Consider the following 21,062-nt stretch of genomic DNA (forward strand, 5'->3'; position numbering starts at 1 on the left):
TCATTAATATATATCCAGAAAAGCAGTGGTCCTCGTACCAATCCCTGGGGAACACCCCTGTACACCTCCCTCCAGTTCGAAAAACAACCGTTCATCACTACTTTCTACTTCCTGTTCCTTAGCCAATTCTGTATCCATGCTGCAACTGTCTCCTTTATTTATTGGGCTTCAATCTTGATGACAAGCCTATTGTGCGGCACTTTATCAAATGCCTTTTGAAAGTCCATATACACCACATCGACTGCATTGCCCTCATCTACCCTCTCTGTTACCTCATCAAAAAACCCTTTCAAATTAGTTAAACACAATTTGCCTTTAACAAATCCGTGCTGGCTTTCCCTAATCAATCCACACTTGTCCAAGTGACTGCTAATTTCTGTTCCAGATTATCGTCTCTAAAAGTTTCCCCACCACCGAGGTTAAACTGACTGGCCTGTAGTTGCTGGGTTTATCCTTACACCCTTTTTTGAATAAGGATGTATCATTTGCAATTCTCCAGTCCTCTGGCACCACCCCTGTATCTAAGGAGTATCTAAACTTCTAAATTAGATGTACTTTAGAATGTATTTAATATTGAAATAATTTACCTCAGAATCTTCACCTCGCCCAAATTTATGCAGTAATAACAGAGCAGGCTGGGAATTGTGGCCCTTTTGTAAGCCTAAGAGTGGAGACCCATATTGGGACTATACAAGGAACACATGTTGTAGGAAAACTAACCAATTGGAGGAAGAAAGAAACGGGTTTCTCAGACAATAATCATCAATTCTAGCTGGCTGAAACTCCGCATTGACATCAGGAAAAAAAACCACTAAAATCATTTTGTTTTCAAGAAAAATAACACTTTTTTAAAAAAAAGCATCAGAATTTTCATGCCACCTGTCTATGGATGGATGGTGGGGGGTCACAGTCAGATTAGAAGTCTAGAGACCTACAAAAATAAATAAAGTACGCAAGACGAGAGCAAGGCGAGATCTGATCATTTTCCATTGCTCTGGCAGCACTCGGCCAATGGAAGGATGGGGTTACCAAAAGACAGCGCACACATTGATAATGAGTTTGTTGAGGTCAGCCCGGGTTCAGTGGAAACACTAACAGTTAGGATCAGCGGGTCAGGAGTTGGGGTCGGAGGTCGGAGAACAGCAGCCCGCTTTCTCACTCGTGGTTGTTACCCAGTGGCTCGGGCTGAAAAGTTGCACACACATTGGACCGTCAGGTGAAGACATCACTGGGCTCGGCTGTGAACCAATTAACCAATCAGCATCACTGTCTAGGGTTCACACAGGAGGGACGGTCACTTTGGGCAAGAGGCCAGGGGCCCGGACCCCCGGCACGGAAACCCAACAAGAGATCGCCCCTTTCACACTAGATGGGGTACAATTGGAAGGCTGACCAAAAAAAAAATCAAAAATCAAAGTAAGTAGGACACAGTAAAAACTGTTAAATAATACCGCTGTTTTGAACTGGGTCCTTTTTTTTGTGTGTGGAAAAATGAATTATCCCAATCTCCTTTTATGCTACATTCTGGCTTCAACTTCAAGGAAAACTGAGGCAGGCAATGATGACAGAACCTGTCATGTGAACACTCCACCCATGACAGTCATTCCTACAAACACACACACACAACACACCAACACCAACACACACACACACACACACAATGACACCAACACACACACAAAACACACTGACACCAACACACACACAAAACACACTGACACCAACACACACACACACACACACACACACACAATGACATCAACACACACACACACTCCGACACCAACACACACACACCACGACACCAACATGTACACATATCATGACACCGACACACACACACACCACGACACCAATATATAAACACACCACAACACCAACACACGCACACACACTGACACCAACATATACACACATCACAATACCAACACACACACACAACACGACACACACACACCACAACACACACATTCCCCGACACACACACACATTCTGACACCAACACACACGCCCTAACATACAAACACACCCTGACACCAACACACCATAAACACATTCTTATACATACAAACACACACATACACATACACACACCAGGGTCCATGTGCTGGGAATATTCAAACGTTGCACACTGGCCCAAATCCACCAACTCAGCAGCCCGTGTGATCTTGTTCCAGTAGGTTGGCTCCACATGACATTGAGAAGGACCTGGCTCTGGATCTGCTCTCCGTCACTCTACTGCTGTCAAGAATCCAAAACACGGCTGAAAAAAAATAAAGGGGGCGGGGGTGGGGGGGAAAAGAGGAGGAATGAAAAAAAAAGAATATTAGTTGAATTAACTCACATACCCCGACTGGTAAATTGCTGTGCCTATGGGGAAAACAACATTTAACTTATTAAGTCTTCCCCATGTGGTTTGTCTCAAAGGACATGGCAGCAGGTTTGTGTTTAGCCAAGGAAACATGCCATGAATATTTTGGCAAGGTGTAATTCCTCACAAATATAGTGCACAGCTTGCGAAGGCCCAAATTACCACAGCTTTAATGGGGGTTTTTTCATAACAATGTGATCTTTGCATGAGCAACAATAAATGGGCGGAAAAAAAGTGTAGTACAGTGGTGCCTTTACAGACTAACAAGAACAAAGGACGAGAGAAGTCAATGTACCTCTAATGGGCCTGAAACCTGCTAAAATCCCCACCTGCTGGCCTCATTAGGATAATTTGGGACCACAACGCTCGTCTCAATTAAATCATAAATAGGATCGACCAGGTAACTCAAGCACTAGGCTACTTGGAGCACAGTTGTTTTGCACAGTTGGGCCTCAGGGTCACCTCTCACTCCGTCCTTTACTTGGTCACATTATGTCCAATCTCGGCCAGGCCCCATTAAATGGATTGTAATTTTTGGAGAGGCAAAGAAGGAGATTGCTATCCGTCTCTCCCACCCAAATTGTATCTTCAGCCTTGTCGTGAAACAGCATTGCTCTAAGTCCTCAAATCAATAAACAGGGCCATTCCCCAGATGGATGAGGTGGTGATTTAATAGGTGGGCCGAAACAAGGGATCGATATACGTCATTATAAAAAAAACAGCACCTACTGAAACTAGCCTGAGCAATGGGTGTTGCAACCAATAAGATGTTTTCCCCAGATCACTAGAATTGTAGATTCAAGACCTAACACACTTTGAATTGGATAACTGCCCCGGGTACATAACCCACTGGCAAATACTAGCAACAGGAGCAGAAGAAATGGATCTGAGTTTAAAAAACGAAGGTGGCATTTATTATAAAAACAGCCTCGCTGCTTAATTAGCATCACATAAAACTGTAAAGGTTCTTATTCTCTGTTAGATATTTGCTGTATCAGTTTGTAAATCGCAGACCATTGCGGAACCTCACTGGGCAGGTGGGTGTGATGTGATGCTGAGCAGCGCACACAAGTCAGGTTAGCTGAGCTCAGCCTGGGGAGGCGATGGGAGCTGTATAACCAGCCTCAGCACTGCAAAGGCTGGGACCGGCAAAGAGAAAATCATCCAGGGGTTCCTGCTTCTGATCATCCAGGGGTTCCTGCTTCTGATCATCCAGAGGTTCCTGCCTCTGATCATCCAGGGGTTCCTGCTTCTGATCATCCAGAGGTTCCTGCCTCTGATCATCCGGGGGTTCCTGCTTCTGATCATCCAGAGGTTCCTGCCTCTGATCATCCGGGGGTTCCTGCCTCTGATTATCCGGGGGTTCCTGCCTCTGATCATCCGGGGGTTCCTGCCTCTGATCATCCAGGGGTTCCTGTTTCTGATCATCCAGAGGTTCCTGCTTCTGATCATCTAGGGGTTCCTGCCTCTGATCACCCGGGGGTTCCTGCCTCTGATCATCCAGGGGTTCCTGCTTCTGATCATCCAGAGGTTCCTGCCTCTGATCATCCAGGGGTTCCTGCTTCTGATCATCCAGGGGTTCCTGCTTCTGATCATCCAGGGGTTCCTGCCTCTGATTATCCGGGGGTTCCTGCCTCTGATCATCCAGGGGTTCCTGCTTCTGATCATCTAGGGGTTCCTGCCTCTGATCACCCGGGGGTTCCTGCCTCTGATCATCCAGGGGTTCCTGCTTCTGATCATCCAGAGGTTCCTGCCTCTGATCATCCAGGGGTTCCTGCTTCTGATCATCCAGGGGTTCCTGCTTCTGATCATCCAGGGGTTCCTGCCTCTGATTATCCGGGGGTTCCTGCCTCTGATCATCCAGGGGTTCCTGCCTCTGATCATCCAGGTGTTCCTGCTTCTGATCATCCAGAGGTTCCTGCCTCTGATCATCCAGGGGTTCCTGCTTCTGATCATCCAGGGGTTCCTGCCTCTGATCATCCAGAGGTTCCTGCCTCTGATCATCCAGGGGTTCCTGCTTCTGATCATCCAGGGGTTCCTGCCTCTGATTATCCAGGGGTTCCTGCCTCTGATCATCCAGGGGTTCTTGCCTCTGATCATCCAGGGGTTCCTGCCTCTGATCATCCAGGGGTTCTTGCCTCTGATCATCCAGAGGTTCCTGCTGCTGACCGCTACCTAGTGACTCCTGCTTGAAGTCAGGTGAGGTCAGGACTGTGACTCTCTGTGATACCCTGTACAGTTGAAAAGTACGCTGACACTCAGTGCCTGGGCTTACTAGTGAAGAATGGTCAAGGGTATTTGGGGAATCCATATCCTGGTCAAGAGTCAACATTTTCAGGAGAGCAGGGGCGAAAATTATATATATGAGAAAAAGAAAAGGAATGTCCCGATGGGTGATAGTTAGCAGAACCGTTAGTAAAATAACGAGCTGGGCTGGTTACAGGGCACAGTGCTGTGTGTAAAGTGCTGTGTGGGCTCTGACAGCCTGAACATTCAGACTGCGTGTGTAGACTCAGTCAGTCTGCCTGCATAAACTCCGTTCACAGCACGGAAAACTGGTGTCATTCAACAGCACAACTTTTATTTTCCCACTGAACCAGATGTCGATGTGGCCTCAGGGTCAATAATAAATTTATTTTTGGAGGTGAGATATTATGACTGTATGCAGACACACACACGGAAAGATATACACATGCATGTGCAGATCCGCACATGCACATACTTACCCAGACTCACATACACAGATACACATACACTTCCTGATACATATGTGTATACACACACACATGCATATATACTCACAGATACACATACATGCACAGAAACACATGTATATGCATGTCAATACATGCACACTCAGATACACATACATATATGTACACACATATACAAGCACACACATACACACTCAAACACAGAGATACAAACACACACACTCAGAACACATACAAACACAGATACACATACATATACACATACACACTCAAACACAGAGATACAAAACACACACTCAGATACACATACAAACACAGATACACATACATATACATATACACACTCAAACACATAGAGATACAAACACACACACTCAGATACACATACAAACACAGATACACATACACATACACACACTCAAACACACAGAGATACAAACACACACACTCAGATACACATACAAACAAAGATACACATACATATACACATACATGCACACACTCATACACAGAGATACAAACATGCACATGAAGATCCACATACATGTACACAAACATACATACACATGTGCACCCAGATACATGCGCATACAGACATGCACAGATACACATATATGCGCACATAAATATATAGACAGATATATATACACAAACTCTTACACACATATACAGATAGATATACACACATACTGGGGATAGTTGGAAAGAAAACCATGGAATGGATTACATGGCATGTAGTTAATTCAGGGTGAAATGTGATCATGTAAACCCTGCACGTCAGAGTAACCCCCGTGCACAATTCTCACTCTCCGGCCGTGAGACCAGATGAACCCCGTGATGGGGTGACACAGGATCCTGCATTTGTTCTGCTTGACTGCCTCCAGAGAGCAGAGGTCACCAGAGCAATCAGGTGACATTATTCCTGTACCATTCACTCCACTAACCAGTGCAGCTGGATTCTAAGGTCTGGAATCTGGAATAGTATAAATGTTGCATTCAAGTTCTTAATCATTTATTTTTCATTGCTGTCTGTGGGATCTTGCTGTGCGCAAATTGGCTGCCGCGTATCCTACACTACAACAGTGACTTCACAAGTACTTCATTGGCTGTGAAGTGTCTTGGGACGTCCTGAGTTAGTGAAAGGCGCTATATAAATGTAAGCTCTTTCTTTTCTTTCTTTAATGATCCTGGTAAATTTGTGAGCTCAGCTGGATGGGGTGTGTTGGTGGAGATGGGAGCTGAAGGCATGGACCTGTTACCGAGGGCAGGGATTCTTCCTGCTTGGCTCCAAATAACCCTGCAAGACAATCGCCTAATAGGCAGGTCCTGGCTGAACAAGCAACCGGAAGCTCACCAGTGCCCTGTGCTTGCGCGGTTTTGGCTGGTTAAATTCCAGCAGTACCCTTGCACACATTTAAGGGTGTTCCCTAAGCCATGGTTCATGCCAAAGAGCACCAAATTTCCATGGGCTTAGATAAGTGTAATGTGGCCCTACAGGGAGAAAGTGTGCACAACAAATCAGGTAATAGGAGGTTCTACTGGTATGGACTCCTCAGCCTTGGTTTACCTGAGGAAGGAGGAAGTCTCCGAAAGCTTGTGAATTTAAAATAAAATTGCTGGACTATAACTTGGTGTTGTAAAATTGTTTACAATTGGTTTGTAAACTTTAGCGTACTGACTGGTTTCCACACATGTCAGATATCTCGTTAATCAAAAAAAAGGGTCTATAATACAAGATGCACCAGTTTAAAAAACTCCTGGTCAGCTCGATTATCCAGAAAGCCCCTGGCCATCAGCAAACCTCTTCCATTTTATGAAAGGGAAAGTATTTGATGAAGAATTTTGGCTAATAGTGGAAAAGTATTTTGAGAAGAAAGTTGGATTAAATGAGAGAAAGAAAAATGTTTTAGACACCCTGCCTTTTGAAAACTCCAGCAAAAAGTGACTCAGTTGTTTAGCTAAATTTAACGTGCCTGTGTAATTCTGATGGCAGTCCTGTCCATTATCACTAATTAGAATTTGAAAATTAAATTATCTTTATAATTCGGTAGATGGGTCGCATAAAGTTACAGCCTATGGGCACTGGGGACTTTTACACAGAACGCACCAAATGGTGCCCACTGCCCCCTTCCCTGTTCCTCTCTCCCTTTCCAGGTGCAGTATCTTCGTCACATGACAGCGCATGGCTGAGAGCATCTGGCAGAGTGTTTTGCTAGTGATTAAATGGCTTGAAAAGTACCAGTCATTAAATGGGATCGAGCTCTCTATCGATTGCAATCTTCATTGAATTAACTGAAAATAGGATAATAGATGCCTGGCGGTGATTCAAACAAGGGCTCGAATTCATAATCATAAACCCAAAAGCAAAACTGAAGGGATTAACAAATAACAGCTGAATCCCAAGAGGTGTCAAGAGCTAATTATTATTTGCAATGATTTTTTTTCTTCTCAGTCAGGTGCATGATATGTACAGAAAACAATCACCACCTGTAAGAGTTTACAAACCAAACCACTGAGAAATCTACCTGTTGGGTTTCTATTTGCCCGGTATAGAGTGCACTGTCTCCCCATAGGGATATGCCCCAATTACCCAGGTCCAGGGAGCTTAGGCGCAGGTTGGCAGTGTCCAGACTTAGGGATTCCCCCACCCCCCCCCCCACCCCCCAAAAACGTGCGTGAGGCTGGAAGGGGGGAAAGCAGACGGACAGGGGTGTCACCGCTGAATTTACCAGTACAGGGCTCTGATTAGCTCTCTGCTGCTTATCCAGAGATGTGTGGAGCAGAGCAGGGCAGGTTTACACCTCCAGGTACTGGTCGTGAAGCGGGCTGGCTGGTCGGTCCCAGAGGACCTAGCTGGCTCTGGTATCAGGGGACCAAGTCTACCGCAGGGTGTTGGCAGTTCCAAATTTCCATCACCTTGAAGCTATCTCAATCCCACTTCCCCCTGCCCCAGCGGAAATAATAGCCTCTAAGGTGATAACTTGTTGGGGGCTACACTGGTGGAGGGGGTGGGGGCAGTGTCAAAAGGGTTAAATTATGTGGCCAGGTTGCCTAGACGAGGCTTGTATTCCTTTGAGTACAGAAGGTTAAGGGGTGATCTAATTGAGGTGTTTAAGATAATTGAAGGATTTGATAGGGTAGATAGAGAGAAACTATTTCTTCTGGTGGGGGAATCAAGAACAAGGGGGCATAACCTTAAAATTAAAGCTAGGCCGTTCAGGGTGATGTCAGGAAGCACTTCTTCACACAAAGGGTAGGGGAAATCTGGAACTCTCCTCCCCCAAAAAGCTGTCGAGGCTGGGGGTCAATTAAAAATTGAGATTGATAGATTTTTGTTAGGTAAGGGTACCAAGGGATGTAGGGGGAAAAATTGGATATGGGTCCGCTCTGGGCGATGGTAGCGCGATGCGCTAACACCCTGCACACTACGGACCCTGGGCGGCAAGACGCAAGTTTGGACCCAAGGAACAACTTACCTGCAATCAGCATCCAGGCCTTGCACGTGGAATCAATGCAATTCGCACTTTCCACCACCAGAGGGAGTGCAATCTCTTAAAGGGAGGATGTTCCTTAGAAATCTTTTAAAGGTAGCTGGTACCTGTTATTTGCTAACAGTCTACTGTCTGCATGGAGTCTGTCCAGAGATCAGACATCGCACACGTAAAACACAGATGCAGATCCCATCCCTATGTTTACACGCTGATGGGTTATGTTGAAACATTGAATAAAGGTTGCGCACTACTAAACCCCACATCCTCCAATCTGCACACCAGACCTCACCAATCTGCCGATCTGAGTTGGTACCAGGCCTGAGAGAGTGCGTGCACCAAGGTTCTCTGCTGATGCACTAGAGACCTTGGGTGCAAGAGGTGGACAGAAGGAGGGACATCCTATATGCACGGGGGGGGGTGGGGGGGGGGGGGCAAGATGCCCTCCAGACATATACTCAAAAGGCAGTGGGAGGCAGCGGGGGACGCAGTCAATGCCAGGCGCACAGTATCATGAACATGGATGCAGTGCAGGAAGAAGTTCAAGACTTTGACATGAGTGGTCAAGGTGAGTGAGGTCAACCATCATGTAGCATCTCCTACCAACTGCACCACACACTAAACCCCTCACCCCCACATACCAATAAACTCTTTCCATCAGTACTCAACTCTTCCAACCAGATGCTTCCTCTCACCCTTACACATTACCACTGTTTCAAGCCACCCACCCACAACTCACAGGCCACACACACTGGCAGCTATTCAACCATGACAGGCACATCACCCAGGCACACATCCCGCTTTCTTGCAGGAAAAGGTGGCGCATATCAAGAGGCAGCAAGTGGCCGTGGCATTTAGCCCCTCGAGCCTGTTCCGCCATTCAAAGAGATCATGGTGGACCTGTGACCTAATTCCATATACCCGTCTTAGCCCCATATCCCTTAATACCCTTGGTTCACAGAAATCTATCAATCTCAGATTTAACATTCACAAGTGAGCTAGCATCAACTGCTGTCTGCAGAAGAGAGTTCCAAACGTCTCCCACCCTTTGCGTGTAGAAGCATTTCCTAACTTCATTCCTGCACGTCCTGGCTCTAACTGTTAGGCTATATCTCCGTGTCCTAGTATTGAAGTCTAGGAGACCTCCAAAAACAGTTACAAATGTCTCGGCAGCCAGAAGCAATAATCCAGCCACTAACATATAAATCCTGCATGGTCCCTTTAAATATCACCGGTGGGGTTCCTCCAGGCACTCTGAGACATGTTCAGTTGGTTGGGGTTAAGACTGTACATTGAGTTGAGCGTTAAGTCCCAAAATGGTGTCTATCACTTTAAATCAGCGTTGCACACTGATTGGAGCCATTTTCTCCCTCATTTACATGATTCCAGAGTTCGTTATCTATGCCTGCACAAACTCCTATACCAAGATGGCGTCTGGCGCACGTCACGCAGGAAACGTGCATGTGCATCCAAGACGCCATCTTGGATGTCGGAGAGGCTGTGTAGCACCGAAACAACGGGTACCACACGGACCAATTTAGCGTCCATGGAACCAAGGCGGATAGATGGAATTAAGTACAGATCAGCCATGATCTAATTGAATAGTGGAGCAGGCTCGAGGGGCTGAATGGCCCCCTCTTGTTCCTATGTAACTGTGCCCTATTGGAGTTTACAGCAGAAGCGACTTTACTACTGTGCGTTTCATATTAACTCCAAAAGCCTCAGCTGATGAGTGAAGTCCGGTCCCTGGGGATCAGACAGAGGGCCGTCCTTCACCCACTCACAGCTCAAACTTCCTTCCTAACTTTATATTAATATGCTGCTATTTATACATCCAACACCTGCTGGGAAGATTCTCTGCACAGTTATGTAGTTGGAACATTACAACAAATAGAAGTCGAGATGCACAGTGACATTAGGGGGTCTTTTCTCAAGGCGTACAAGAGGGTAACTAACCCCACTCCTTTTTAGTGGTTTAAACCCATCTGCTCACCACACCCGTCCCCCCGATGTATCCAACTGGCCAAGATAAAACGTTCTCAAAGTTTGCAACTCCATTTGGACTAGGGGCTGCCAACCCTCCAGGATTGCCCTGGAGTCTCCAGGAATTAAAGATTAACCTCCCGGACTCTGCTCCGAGCAACACTGGAGAAAAATTATAGGCGCACTAAAAAAACAAATGTGTTTTTTTTGTCCCATTGTTTTTTGAACATTTTTGTTTATTAGTTATTAAAAAAATGGCGACAAGGGGAAAAAGGCTGTTTCGACCATAAGACCATAAGAAATAGGAGCAGGACTAGGCCATTTGGCCCTTCGAGCCTGCTCTGCCATTTAATGAGATCATGGCTGATCTGATTTTTACCTCAACTCCACTTTCCCCGCCTTTTCCCCATTTCCTTTGACTCCCTTGCTGATCAAAAATTTGTCTAACTCAGCCTTGAATGTATTCAATGACTCAGCCTCCACAGCTTTTTGGGGTAAAGAATTCCAAAGATTCACGACCCTCTGGGAGAAGAAATTCCTCCTCATTTCCATTTTAAACGGGTGACCCCTTATTCTGAGACTACGCCCCCTAGTTTTAGATTCCCCCATGAGGGGTAACATCCTCTCAGCAGCTACCCTATCGAGTCCCTTCAGAATCTTATATGTTTCAATAAGATCTCCTCTCATTTTTCTAAACTCCAATGAGTATAGACCCAACCTGTTCAATCTTTCCTCATAAGACAACCCTTCCATACCCAGAATCAACCTAATGAACCTTCTCTGAACTGCCTCCAATGCAAGTATGTCCTTCCTTAAATAAGGGCACCAGAACTGTACGCAGTACTCCAGGTGTGGTCTCACCTGCACCCTGTACAGTTGTAGCATGACTTTCCTGCTTTTATACTCCATCCCCCTAGAAATAAAGGCCAATATTCCGTTTGCCTTCCGGATTACCTGCTGCACCTGTATATTGACTTTTTGTGTTTCATGTACGAGGACACCCAGATCCCTCTGTACTGCAGCATTTTGTAGTATTTCACCATTCAAATAATATTTTTATTTTTTATTTTTCTTCCCAAAGTGGATGACTTCACATTTTCCCACATTATATTCCATCTGCCAAATCTTTGCCCATTCACTTAACCTGTCAATATCCCTTTGCAGACATTTTGTGTCCTCATCGCAACTTGCTTTTCCACCTATCTTTGTATCATCAGCAAATTTGGCCACAAGACACTCTGTTCCTTCATCCAAGTCATTGATATATATTGTAAATAATTGAGGCCCCAGCACTGAGCCCTGCGGCACCCCACTAGTTACAGGTTGCCATTTTGAAAATGACCCTTTTATCCCGACTCTTTGTTTTCTGTTAGTTAGCCAATCCTCTATCCATGCCAGTATATTACCCCCAACACCATGAGCTCTTATCTTGTGCAGTAATCTTTTATGTGGCACCTTATCGAATGACTTTTGGAAATCCAAATATACTGCATCCATTGGTTCCCCTTTATCCACCCTGCCCGTTACTTCCTCAAAGAACTCTAAGGGCGGGGCAGTTGAAGGCAGGAGGTCAGGTGATGAAACCTCCAGGAATATGCCCAACCGAAGTTCGCGGCCCTAATTTGGATTTGGGAGATGACCCTTGTTCTTGATGAACTTCACGTCAGTCTCAGGTGATTGTGCAGCGAGTTCAGGCATCGAGCAGCTGAGTCACACGGAGCAGTGGGAAAGTGCAGAAAGGCTCTGAAATGTCTCAAAGCGCTTCACAGACAATGAATTACTTCCATGTGCAGTGACTGTTGTTATCTAAGCAAAAGCAGATACCATTTTGCGCACAGCAAGATCCCACAAACATGGATTACTAATTAATCTAATGTTGATGTGGAGGTGCCGGTGATGGGCTGGGGTGGACAAATGTAAGGAATCTTACAACACCAGGTTATAGTCCAACAAGCGAAAGCTTGTGATTTTCAAATAAAACTGTTGGACTATAACCTGGTGTTGTAAGATTCCTTACATTAATCTAATGTTAGCAGTGTTCACTGACGTGAGCAATATTGACCAGCACATCTTACTTTTCTTCAACTAGTGCCAAGGGATCTTTAACATCCACCTGAAAGGGCAGATGGATCCTTGGTTTAATGTCTCATCCAAAGGACAGCACTCCTAACACTTGATCTTTAAAGAAGAAGAAGAAGGGAGATCGAAGTGGCGGGGTGGGAGGGGGAGGAGAGGAAATCTGGCAGCTCTCCCGCATCCGAGCCACCAACAACAACTTGCATTTATATAGCGCCTTTAACCTAGTAAAACATCCCAAGGTGCTTCGCAGGAGTGATTATCAAACACAATTTGACACCAAGCCACATAAGGAGATATTAGGACTGGTGACCAAAAGCTTGGTCAAAGAGGTAGGGTTTTAAGGAGTGTCTTAAAGGAGGAGAGAGAGGTAGAGAGACGCAGAGATTTAAGGAGGGACTTCCAGAGTTTAGGGCCTAGGTAGCTGAAGGCACAGGTGCCAATGGTGGAGCGGTTAAAATCGGGGATGCGCAAGAGGCCAGAATTGGAGGAGCGCAGAGATTTTGGAGGGTTGTTGGGCTGGAGGAGGCTACAGAGATAGGGAGGGGCGAGGCCATGGAGGGATTTGAAAATAAGGATGAGAATTTAAAATCGAGATGGCCCCGGACCGGGAGCTGATGTAGATCAGCGAGCACAGGGGGGTGATGGGTGAATGGAACTTGGTGCGAGTTAGGATTCAGGGCAGCAGAGATTTGGATGAGCTCAAGTTAATGGAGGATGGAAGATGGGAGGCCGGCCAGGAGAGCATTGGAATAGTCAAATGTACAGGTAACAAAGGCCTGGATGAGGGTTTCAACAGCAGATGAGCTGAGGCAGGAGCGGAGACGGGGCGATATTACGGAGGTGGAAGTAGGCGGTCTTGGCGATGGAACGGATATGTGGTCGGAAGCTCAGTTCACGGTCAAATTGGACGCCAAGGTTGCGAAGTGTCTGGTTCAGTATCAGACAGTGGCCAGGGAGACCTTATGGGTTGCAAGTGATAGTGGTGAGGGGGGTGGGGGGGAGAGGAGAGATCTGCTTTGGGCTGCCAACTGATTGGCACCACTGACACTACCCTAGAGTCGTACTTCAAAACCTGGCCCAAAAAAGGTAGCCCTAATTAACGATTGAATGGAAATAACATGTAAAAAAATCTGCCCGCATCATTCATTTCTGATTAACACTTGGCTCAGACATTGCATTTTGATTTAACAATTGAAGCAGTTGTTATAACAGTGTGTAGCCATTATCAGATTGGAGCAGGGTAATAGGCATCTCACTATAACTGTTCCTGTTGTGGGGGGGCGGTGGGGGGAAGGAAGACTTGTATCTAAACTCAGCCACGGAATTCGAGAACAGCTGCTCTGTAACTAACAGCACTTCCATTGTGTCAAACCTGTCATCACTTGCATGCTGTTAATCAACAAACATCTGGTTCTAATTTTAACCTCTTTAAGCAACAGAAGTCTGTCTCAATTTTATTTTCGGGTGAAGCCATCTTCGACTTCCTACCTGCAACACTAAAACCGCTGAAGCCCAGGGCGAGTTATTGTAACATGAAGTACCAGCCATTTCTGTACCAAAGCGAGGATGAGGTGTGAGCAGGTCCTCCTGCTGAGAGGAGGTCACATTCCTAAGATGCACCCAATGTTTATCTATGGCGGTAGAATGTTGGGCGCGCAGTTAGGAGGCCCCGAGTTTGACTCCCACTCGTGACTCTGGCATTCTCCTGCAGGGCATGGCTTTCCAGCCTTGGCTGGGTCAACTTGGCGAGAGAAGAAAAATTGGCCGCAGGACATCTGACTTCTGAAAGTTGTCTCATGGTGGGCTGAGTAAGAAGTAGTATCGATTGCATTCATTAAGATGTCTGCGAGCTGGATTGTCGTGGCAGAGGGATTCAACAGGGTTGTTGAAATGCCAACTTTTGAGGGTTAAAGATGGTGGTTTGTGGGGAGGGGGGAGGAGTAAATAAAACTAGGGAAGTTAGTAATTGTCCCTAAACAAGCTTTCGTTCGAAGAGTGATCTTGTATTGAAAGCCGCTGAGAGCGAACCAGCGCCAAAATACCAGTTACCTTCAGCCAATGGTCACTTACAAGGGGAACAGATTTCAAAAGAGAGGGTGGGTGGGAGGGGGGGAAGTGAGGGAGTGCTGTCAATCTGATGTGCTCCTCCCAATAAGCAATTGTACAGTGTACCTAGAGAGAGGCTTGGGGCTTTCTTTTAACCAGATATTTGAGGGAGAACAGAGTAGGTTACCTTAAAAGTACTCCTCCCCCAAATGAGGGACAACCTTTGGAGGAGTTGTATGTTTTTTTTAATGTACTTTTACTATAGCCTCATCCCTCTTTATTTATTTATTTTAGGCGAATAGCATAGATGCATTTAAGGGGAAGCTAGATCAGTACATGAGGGAGAAAGGAATAGAAGGATATGCTGATAGGGTGAGATGAAGTAGAGTGGGAGGACAAGAAAGAAAGACTTGCATTTATTTGGCACCTTTCACGACCTCAGGATGTCCCAAAGCGCTTTACAGCCAATGAAGTACCTTTTGAAGTGTGGTCACTGTAGTAATGTAGGAGGCTCGTGTGGAGCATAAACACCAGCATAGACTAGTTGGGCCAAATGGCCTGTTTCTGTGCTGTAAATTCCCTGTAATTCTTTAAGTGTTTAGGTCTTTTTTTGAAGTACCATAGTTTCATTTGCCAGTCCCAACAACCCCCCCACCCCCCGTCCTATCTTTCATTCTGGATACAATAGTGGAACAGCGGGTGGATCCAGACTACTTGTCCTCTACACCATACACTGCCTGAGACAAGGACTCAAACTTCAGCTGGGTGACTATATACATCTCCCACCGAACAAGCCCCACTGAAAATACCAGGTCTTTCTTTAGTTACAATTATCCATGTCGCTTCATTTTTCTGTTTTTACCTAATATTTCCCCAATATTAGTTAAAAATAGAAAAATTAGGCTACATGGGGTAATTTGAAAATGAAAAAAATTTAATCTACAGTCAATTTAGTGAAAACATGCAAAAAATTTAGCTTGTTAAACATATAAAGTAAGTTTACAGTTGTGTGTGGCTTTAACTGGGATTGGGGACTGATTATGACTTTTCACCATCAATTGAGATATATATTGAAACTTGAGTATATTATTGAAGCAATCTAGTCAATTTATTCAGTCTTCAATGGTTCCTTTAACCTGCAGTGAGTTACAATGACCTTGATTTCTATCCCATTTCACAGTATTTTTAATCTCGTGTAAAGAATTGATGCAAAAAACCTTTTCACTTCAGTCTGGTAATTTTTTTTTTGGTAAATCTTGACAGGTACTGGACGGAGAGGCCTTGCAAAAGGCAAAATGTTCCGTCCGGAGGGGAATGGAAAAAATTGTCATTGTCCATCTTAAACCTGTTTAAATCGCCCGTGCTGTCAGACTGGGCTGTTACAGAGTGAGACTGACAGTTCATAAAGCTTTGGCTGGCTCAGACCATCTGGACCTCCCAGTGAGAGGAGGCCGCATTGTGGTGAGCGGCCTGCAAGAGGAGGAGAAATTAATCTAATATACGTATATATACAAAAAAAAACTTTGATTAACGGCAAAGAAATAATTTACTTGGGTTACAGATGAGACGTTAAACTGAGGCCCCGTCTGCCTTCTCTGGTGGACGTAAAAGATCCCATGGCACCATTTCGAAGAAGAGCAGGGGAGTTCTCCCCAGTGTCCTGGCCAATATTTATCCCTCAACCAACATCACTGAAAACAGATTATCTGGTCATTATCACATGGCTGTTTGTGGGATCTTGCTGTGCACAAATTGGCTGCTGCGTTTCCTACATTACAACAGTGACTACGCTTCAAAAAGTACTTCATTGGCTGTGAAGAGCTTTGGGACGTCTCGGGGTCATGAAAGGTGCTGTATAAATGCAAGTCTTTCTTTTCTTTTTAATAATTCCCTCTGCCAGCTTGCAAGCTTTCAGATACATTGACAACATTTTAGATCAGACATATTTGTAAAGAAGGTAAATATCGTTTTTCCACAATTGTGACTGGTGATGAGCAACTCTTTGGACAATCACAGTTTTTCCATTCCCCTCCCCTCCCCCCCCCCACCCCACAATGGACCATTTTGTCTTCGTTAGACCTCTCCATCCAATATCCATCAAGATTTACCTTGTCTTGACCAATAATGGCAAGCTTTCTTAAAAAAAATAGATGTTTTTGACGCAATATTTGCCCTACATGGCAGGTGTGGTACGCAAAGGTTCGCTAAAGTCCTTTAAAAAGGGGCACAACAAGTTCTTGAGTGAGAAGGACATTGTGCCATATCAGGGTGCAGGTATCATTTGAAATCAGCATGTCCCTCACAATGAGGATCCCTACGTGGTCAGTTTTCAGTAAAATATCAAAATGTCTACGTGGCAAAGAAGCATAATGCAAAATGGTTAGAAAGGGTTAATTAGTTAGTAACTGAGATTGGTACAAGTGGCCTGGCCCTCCTGCTGGGCCATATGTTTGCTTCGTCAGCAGGCCTGCATTGTCTTATCAATGATAGGTCTTTGATGTGAGTCAAGGACTGGTCTGAATGTCTCCATGTTTATGGCAGATCAATATAGGTAACGAGCTTAGCCAAAGTTGAAAGACATTCCAGGTTGGGAGATAAGGAACAGAAGGAACAGGGAAGAACATTCCAAGTTGGAAAGTGAGGAAGTTATTCCCTTTGATGTCTAACAGCAGCATGATCAGCACATGGACGATTTATGATTGGTTGGGAATAATGTAACCTCGCATGGCAACCTATGGCCGGCTTATGATTGGTGTTGACCCTTGTTAAGTATGTTCCAACCCTATTGATCTGTATAAAAACGTGTGGATTTCTGTATGTTGTTGTTCTTGCTCTGCCAGCATAGAGGGACTCGATCAGGAGTCCAAATCAATGCTGCAGACTAAGAACCCTGCTATTAAAGATGTGTTGAACTTTAAAATGTATTCGACTTCAGTTATTACTGAACCAGACTGAGGGGAAAGAATCCGGATCGTCATTTGGTGGCAGCGGTGGGATCTTAACGGTCGTTCACCGAGAGTTCGCGGAGTAAGAGGCGGATTGTCTCAGACACGGAGGAAGGAAATGGCGCCCCGATGTAAGTAGTCTTAATTTACTACGTCGGTTTTCCTCCAATCCGTCAGTCTGACGACGAATCGTCCAATCGCTAACACTCGCGTGGCGTCCTTACAAGATTCAGGTCAGTCTGGCGAATACACAGAAATAGCAGGAAGAGGTCAGTGGTCGAATATCACTGAGGGTCAGCTCCGGCTGAGGGTCAGCGTACGTACTGAGGGAATAACTTGTAAGCGGTAGGTCAGTGGTTAATATCACTGAGGGTAGTCAGGGTTTAAGTTCCTGATGATTGGATATAAACAGGAACTATTGATAAAACTTAGATGCCGAAAAAAGGCTCAGGAATTAATTTGGAAAAATAACAGAGGTACCTCAGCCAACGAACTAATTGCTTTATGGAGACAGTACTGTAAAAAAAAATGGATAGAATTAAGTGACTCGACGAACGTTTAAAAGACAGAGGCCCGAAAAAGAAAGGTTTTGTTGTTTAAGTGTACTGTCCCTTTAAAAAGCCTGTCTTTGATCAGTGTTTTTTTTTGTCGGTGTTGTGGGCTAAGCCCCCTTCTTACTGTGTCTTGTGTGTTTTCTTCCTTTGTGTAATGTATCTGTCTTGTCGTGTGTTTAATTCTGATACTGCCGAATTAATTGGAGTTATTGAGGTTAAGTGACCTATTAAATTCTGGTTCTTATAAAGTGTGGGCATGTTAAATTCCAGACATGGGATCTTCAAAAAATTGGCAGTTTGAATGTTTATTTTGTGATTGGCTGTGGTTTAAAAAGAGGTTAAAAATTAACGGGATACATTAAAAAACTATCAGGATCATTGTGATAGGAAAAGTCGGAAAGCTGGAACAGCTCGGAGCGTTGATTATAATCACATCCACTAAAAGTATGTGAAAAAATAGTGTGCAAAAATATAGTATAAAGCAATCCACAAATGTGAGAAGTAAAAAAATCAGTCAAACCTGTGTGAAGTGAAATTTTGAAGGTGGGAACTTAATCTCAAAAGGGAGAAGGATCAAGTTACTCCTACCACAAGAGCAAGTTAATATTAACCCCTTCCATCCCAAGAAGCCAGACTGTCATGCCAAGACTAGTTCAAACAGATAGAAATGACCCAGTCGGTTGAGAACTGTCTGAGGCTTGCCCAGAACACAGGTGAACATGAGGTAATAATTGGTATAGGTTATATTAGTAAAATTGTCCCAATCACTCGGAAATGCCAAAGGCTACAATTGACTGAGATATAAGTTTTCACGCTACAGTGAAAAATTGATAAGAAAGGAATGTAAAACAAATCATATGAAAAGGAAGCATAGGTTAGACAATTGGAAGTCCATTACTTGAGCTATGTACTGACACAGGGTACTAAACGCCTATCAGTTTTACCCTGCCATAGTATGATAAGGAAGTTTTGACAAGTTCTGGGGCTATTCAATTTTATTTGAAATTAATAGTAGAATACAAGATCTGACCAAAGAGGGGAGACCTTCCCTGACAAATTATATAACTCGCATTGAGACTGCTAAGAAAACTCAACAATTAGATCAACACCTCCTAACTCAAGTGTTAAAACAAAGAGCGACATGGAATGGAGGTGGACATCGTAAAAAGAGATAGGCAAATATGGGGACGTAAAGATCTGTGATAAGTGATATAGCAACTGCCTTTGCCTCAGTTGTTAACACCATTGATTTGACAACATTAGATCAAAAGGTCAGAGATTTAGGGTCTCGCATTAAAGATATATTAAAAGATAACTGAAAATACAGATAAGGAATTGTCTGAGGATCAAATGCTGACCATATATTTGCAAAGGATAGCTACAGTGCTAGAAACACATGCCCAAACCATTAATTAATTTAATAAAAGAGGAATATAACGTATCTTAGCAGGCGGCTGCTAATGATATCTGCTTAATGTGGTTACATCTTGAAAACACAGAGATTCGGACTTGGAGTTAGAAATTCCAGTCTGCAGCCCTGCGTACATCTGCATGTGGGAGAGACAGTGTTTATTTCAGACAGGCTGCGTGCTTCAGAGAGAGGGAGAGAGTGGAACTAGGCAAATTCTCTCTCCTGTTTTGTTTTCTAAATTTGTTTCGGGTATAGGGATTATTCCTTTGGATAAATAAATAATAAATGAAGATTTGACAAATTAATCACTTGGGCTCTCAAGAAGAGCCGCAATGGATTTTCTGTGTTTCTTTTAAAACAGGTGACCCTGGTTTTTTTTTGGGACCACGTGAGTGTTGATGGTGCAGGATTACCAAGAGTAATTACAAAGTTACGGTGCAACCTTTGCTGGAGAAATTTGGTGCAGGAAACGATCCAGTGGTGTTAAAGATTTAAGACTTTAGCTGCAGACATCAGCGGATACCAAATGTCACAGCGTGGTGATATAAATGATTCTCTTCTTTTGAAAACATTTTGATTTGTTTTGTTTTAACCTATTTGTTGTCTTCCGAGACAGAATGCTCGAGGTGGGGAGATATGGGAATTTCTCTAAAGTCATTGAATTGGGCATGATAAAAAATCAATCTGGCATAAATATACAATCTAGTGGAAGTCAGGAAAGTGTAGTTGAGAATAGTAAATTGATAGCTTTCTCGTGGAGATATTTGTGTCCTTGCCTATAATGAATAATGAGAAAACTACACTCAATAGCCTGGCCACTACCCTGACATCGGGACCATGCAGGGGGAGATAAGCACTCTAGACACCCCTGATCTTTTTGATAAGATAACCTGAAAACCTAAGAATGGCTACAGTGGACATAAAAGATACAAATGTATGTTGCCATCATCTGAAACGGAGATCAGGATGAAGAACATGATTACAAAGGCCTGTGGCCTGGTGAGCTATTGCAACCACTCTTTAAACAAACCAGTTGCTTTTACAGGACTGAATCCTACAGGTCATATGATGTGTGCCATGGAAAATGTTCGGAAATACCATGAGGAAGAAGAGACTGGCCAGCAGAAAGTTAATATCCAAGAACACTAAGCTCATTCCTATGAGATGCTGCTAGTATGCGGAGATACATGAAGAAGATACAGTGAAGAATGAGTCTCAGACAGGCTCAGTTACTTGACAACAGCACAACAGGAAAATGATTAATGTGGTCCAGGCGAGTGAGAAATCCTTTTAAACAAGGCACTGACACATGGTCCAGAGAGAAACCAACTAATTAATGAAACAGTCAGGAAACACTGGTATCAATCAAAAGGACTGAAATTAAAGTAAAGAGGGACACAGTAATTTGGATTTCCAAAATTCAGGGTTAGGTTCCCATCAGTTAACAATAAAATTGGGAGAAACAATATTT

The 21,062-nt window shown here is 44.2% G+C and overlaps 1 protein-coding gene across 1 annotated transcript; it reads right to left on the reverse strand.

Annotated features, from left to right (window-relative positions):
* Positions 1–3,458: 3,458 nt before the first annotated feature.
* LOC137340377 (involucrin-like) lies at positions 3,459–4,703 on the reverse strand. The gene has a single exon (XM_068002797.1). It carries the CDS (start codon positions 4,701–4,703, stop codon positions 3,459–3,461), a length of 1,245 nt encoding a protein of 414 aa, XP_067858898.1.
* Positions 4,704–21,062: the final 16,359 nt, after the last annotated feature.

This window comes from Heptranchias perlo, chromosome 21, assembly GCF_035084215.1.
Source record: "Heptranchias perlo isolate sHepPer1 chromosome 21, sHepPer1.hap1, whole genome shotgun sequence".
Taxonomy (NCBI): domain Eukaryota; kingdom Metazoa; phylum Chordata; class Chondrichthyes; order Hexanchiformes; family Hexanchidae; genus Heptranchias; species Heptranchias perlo.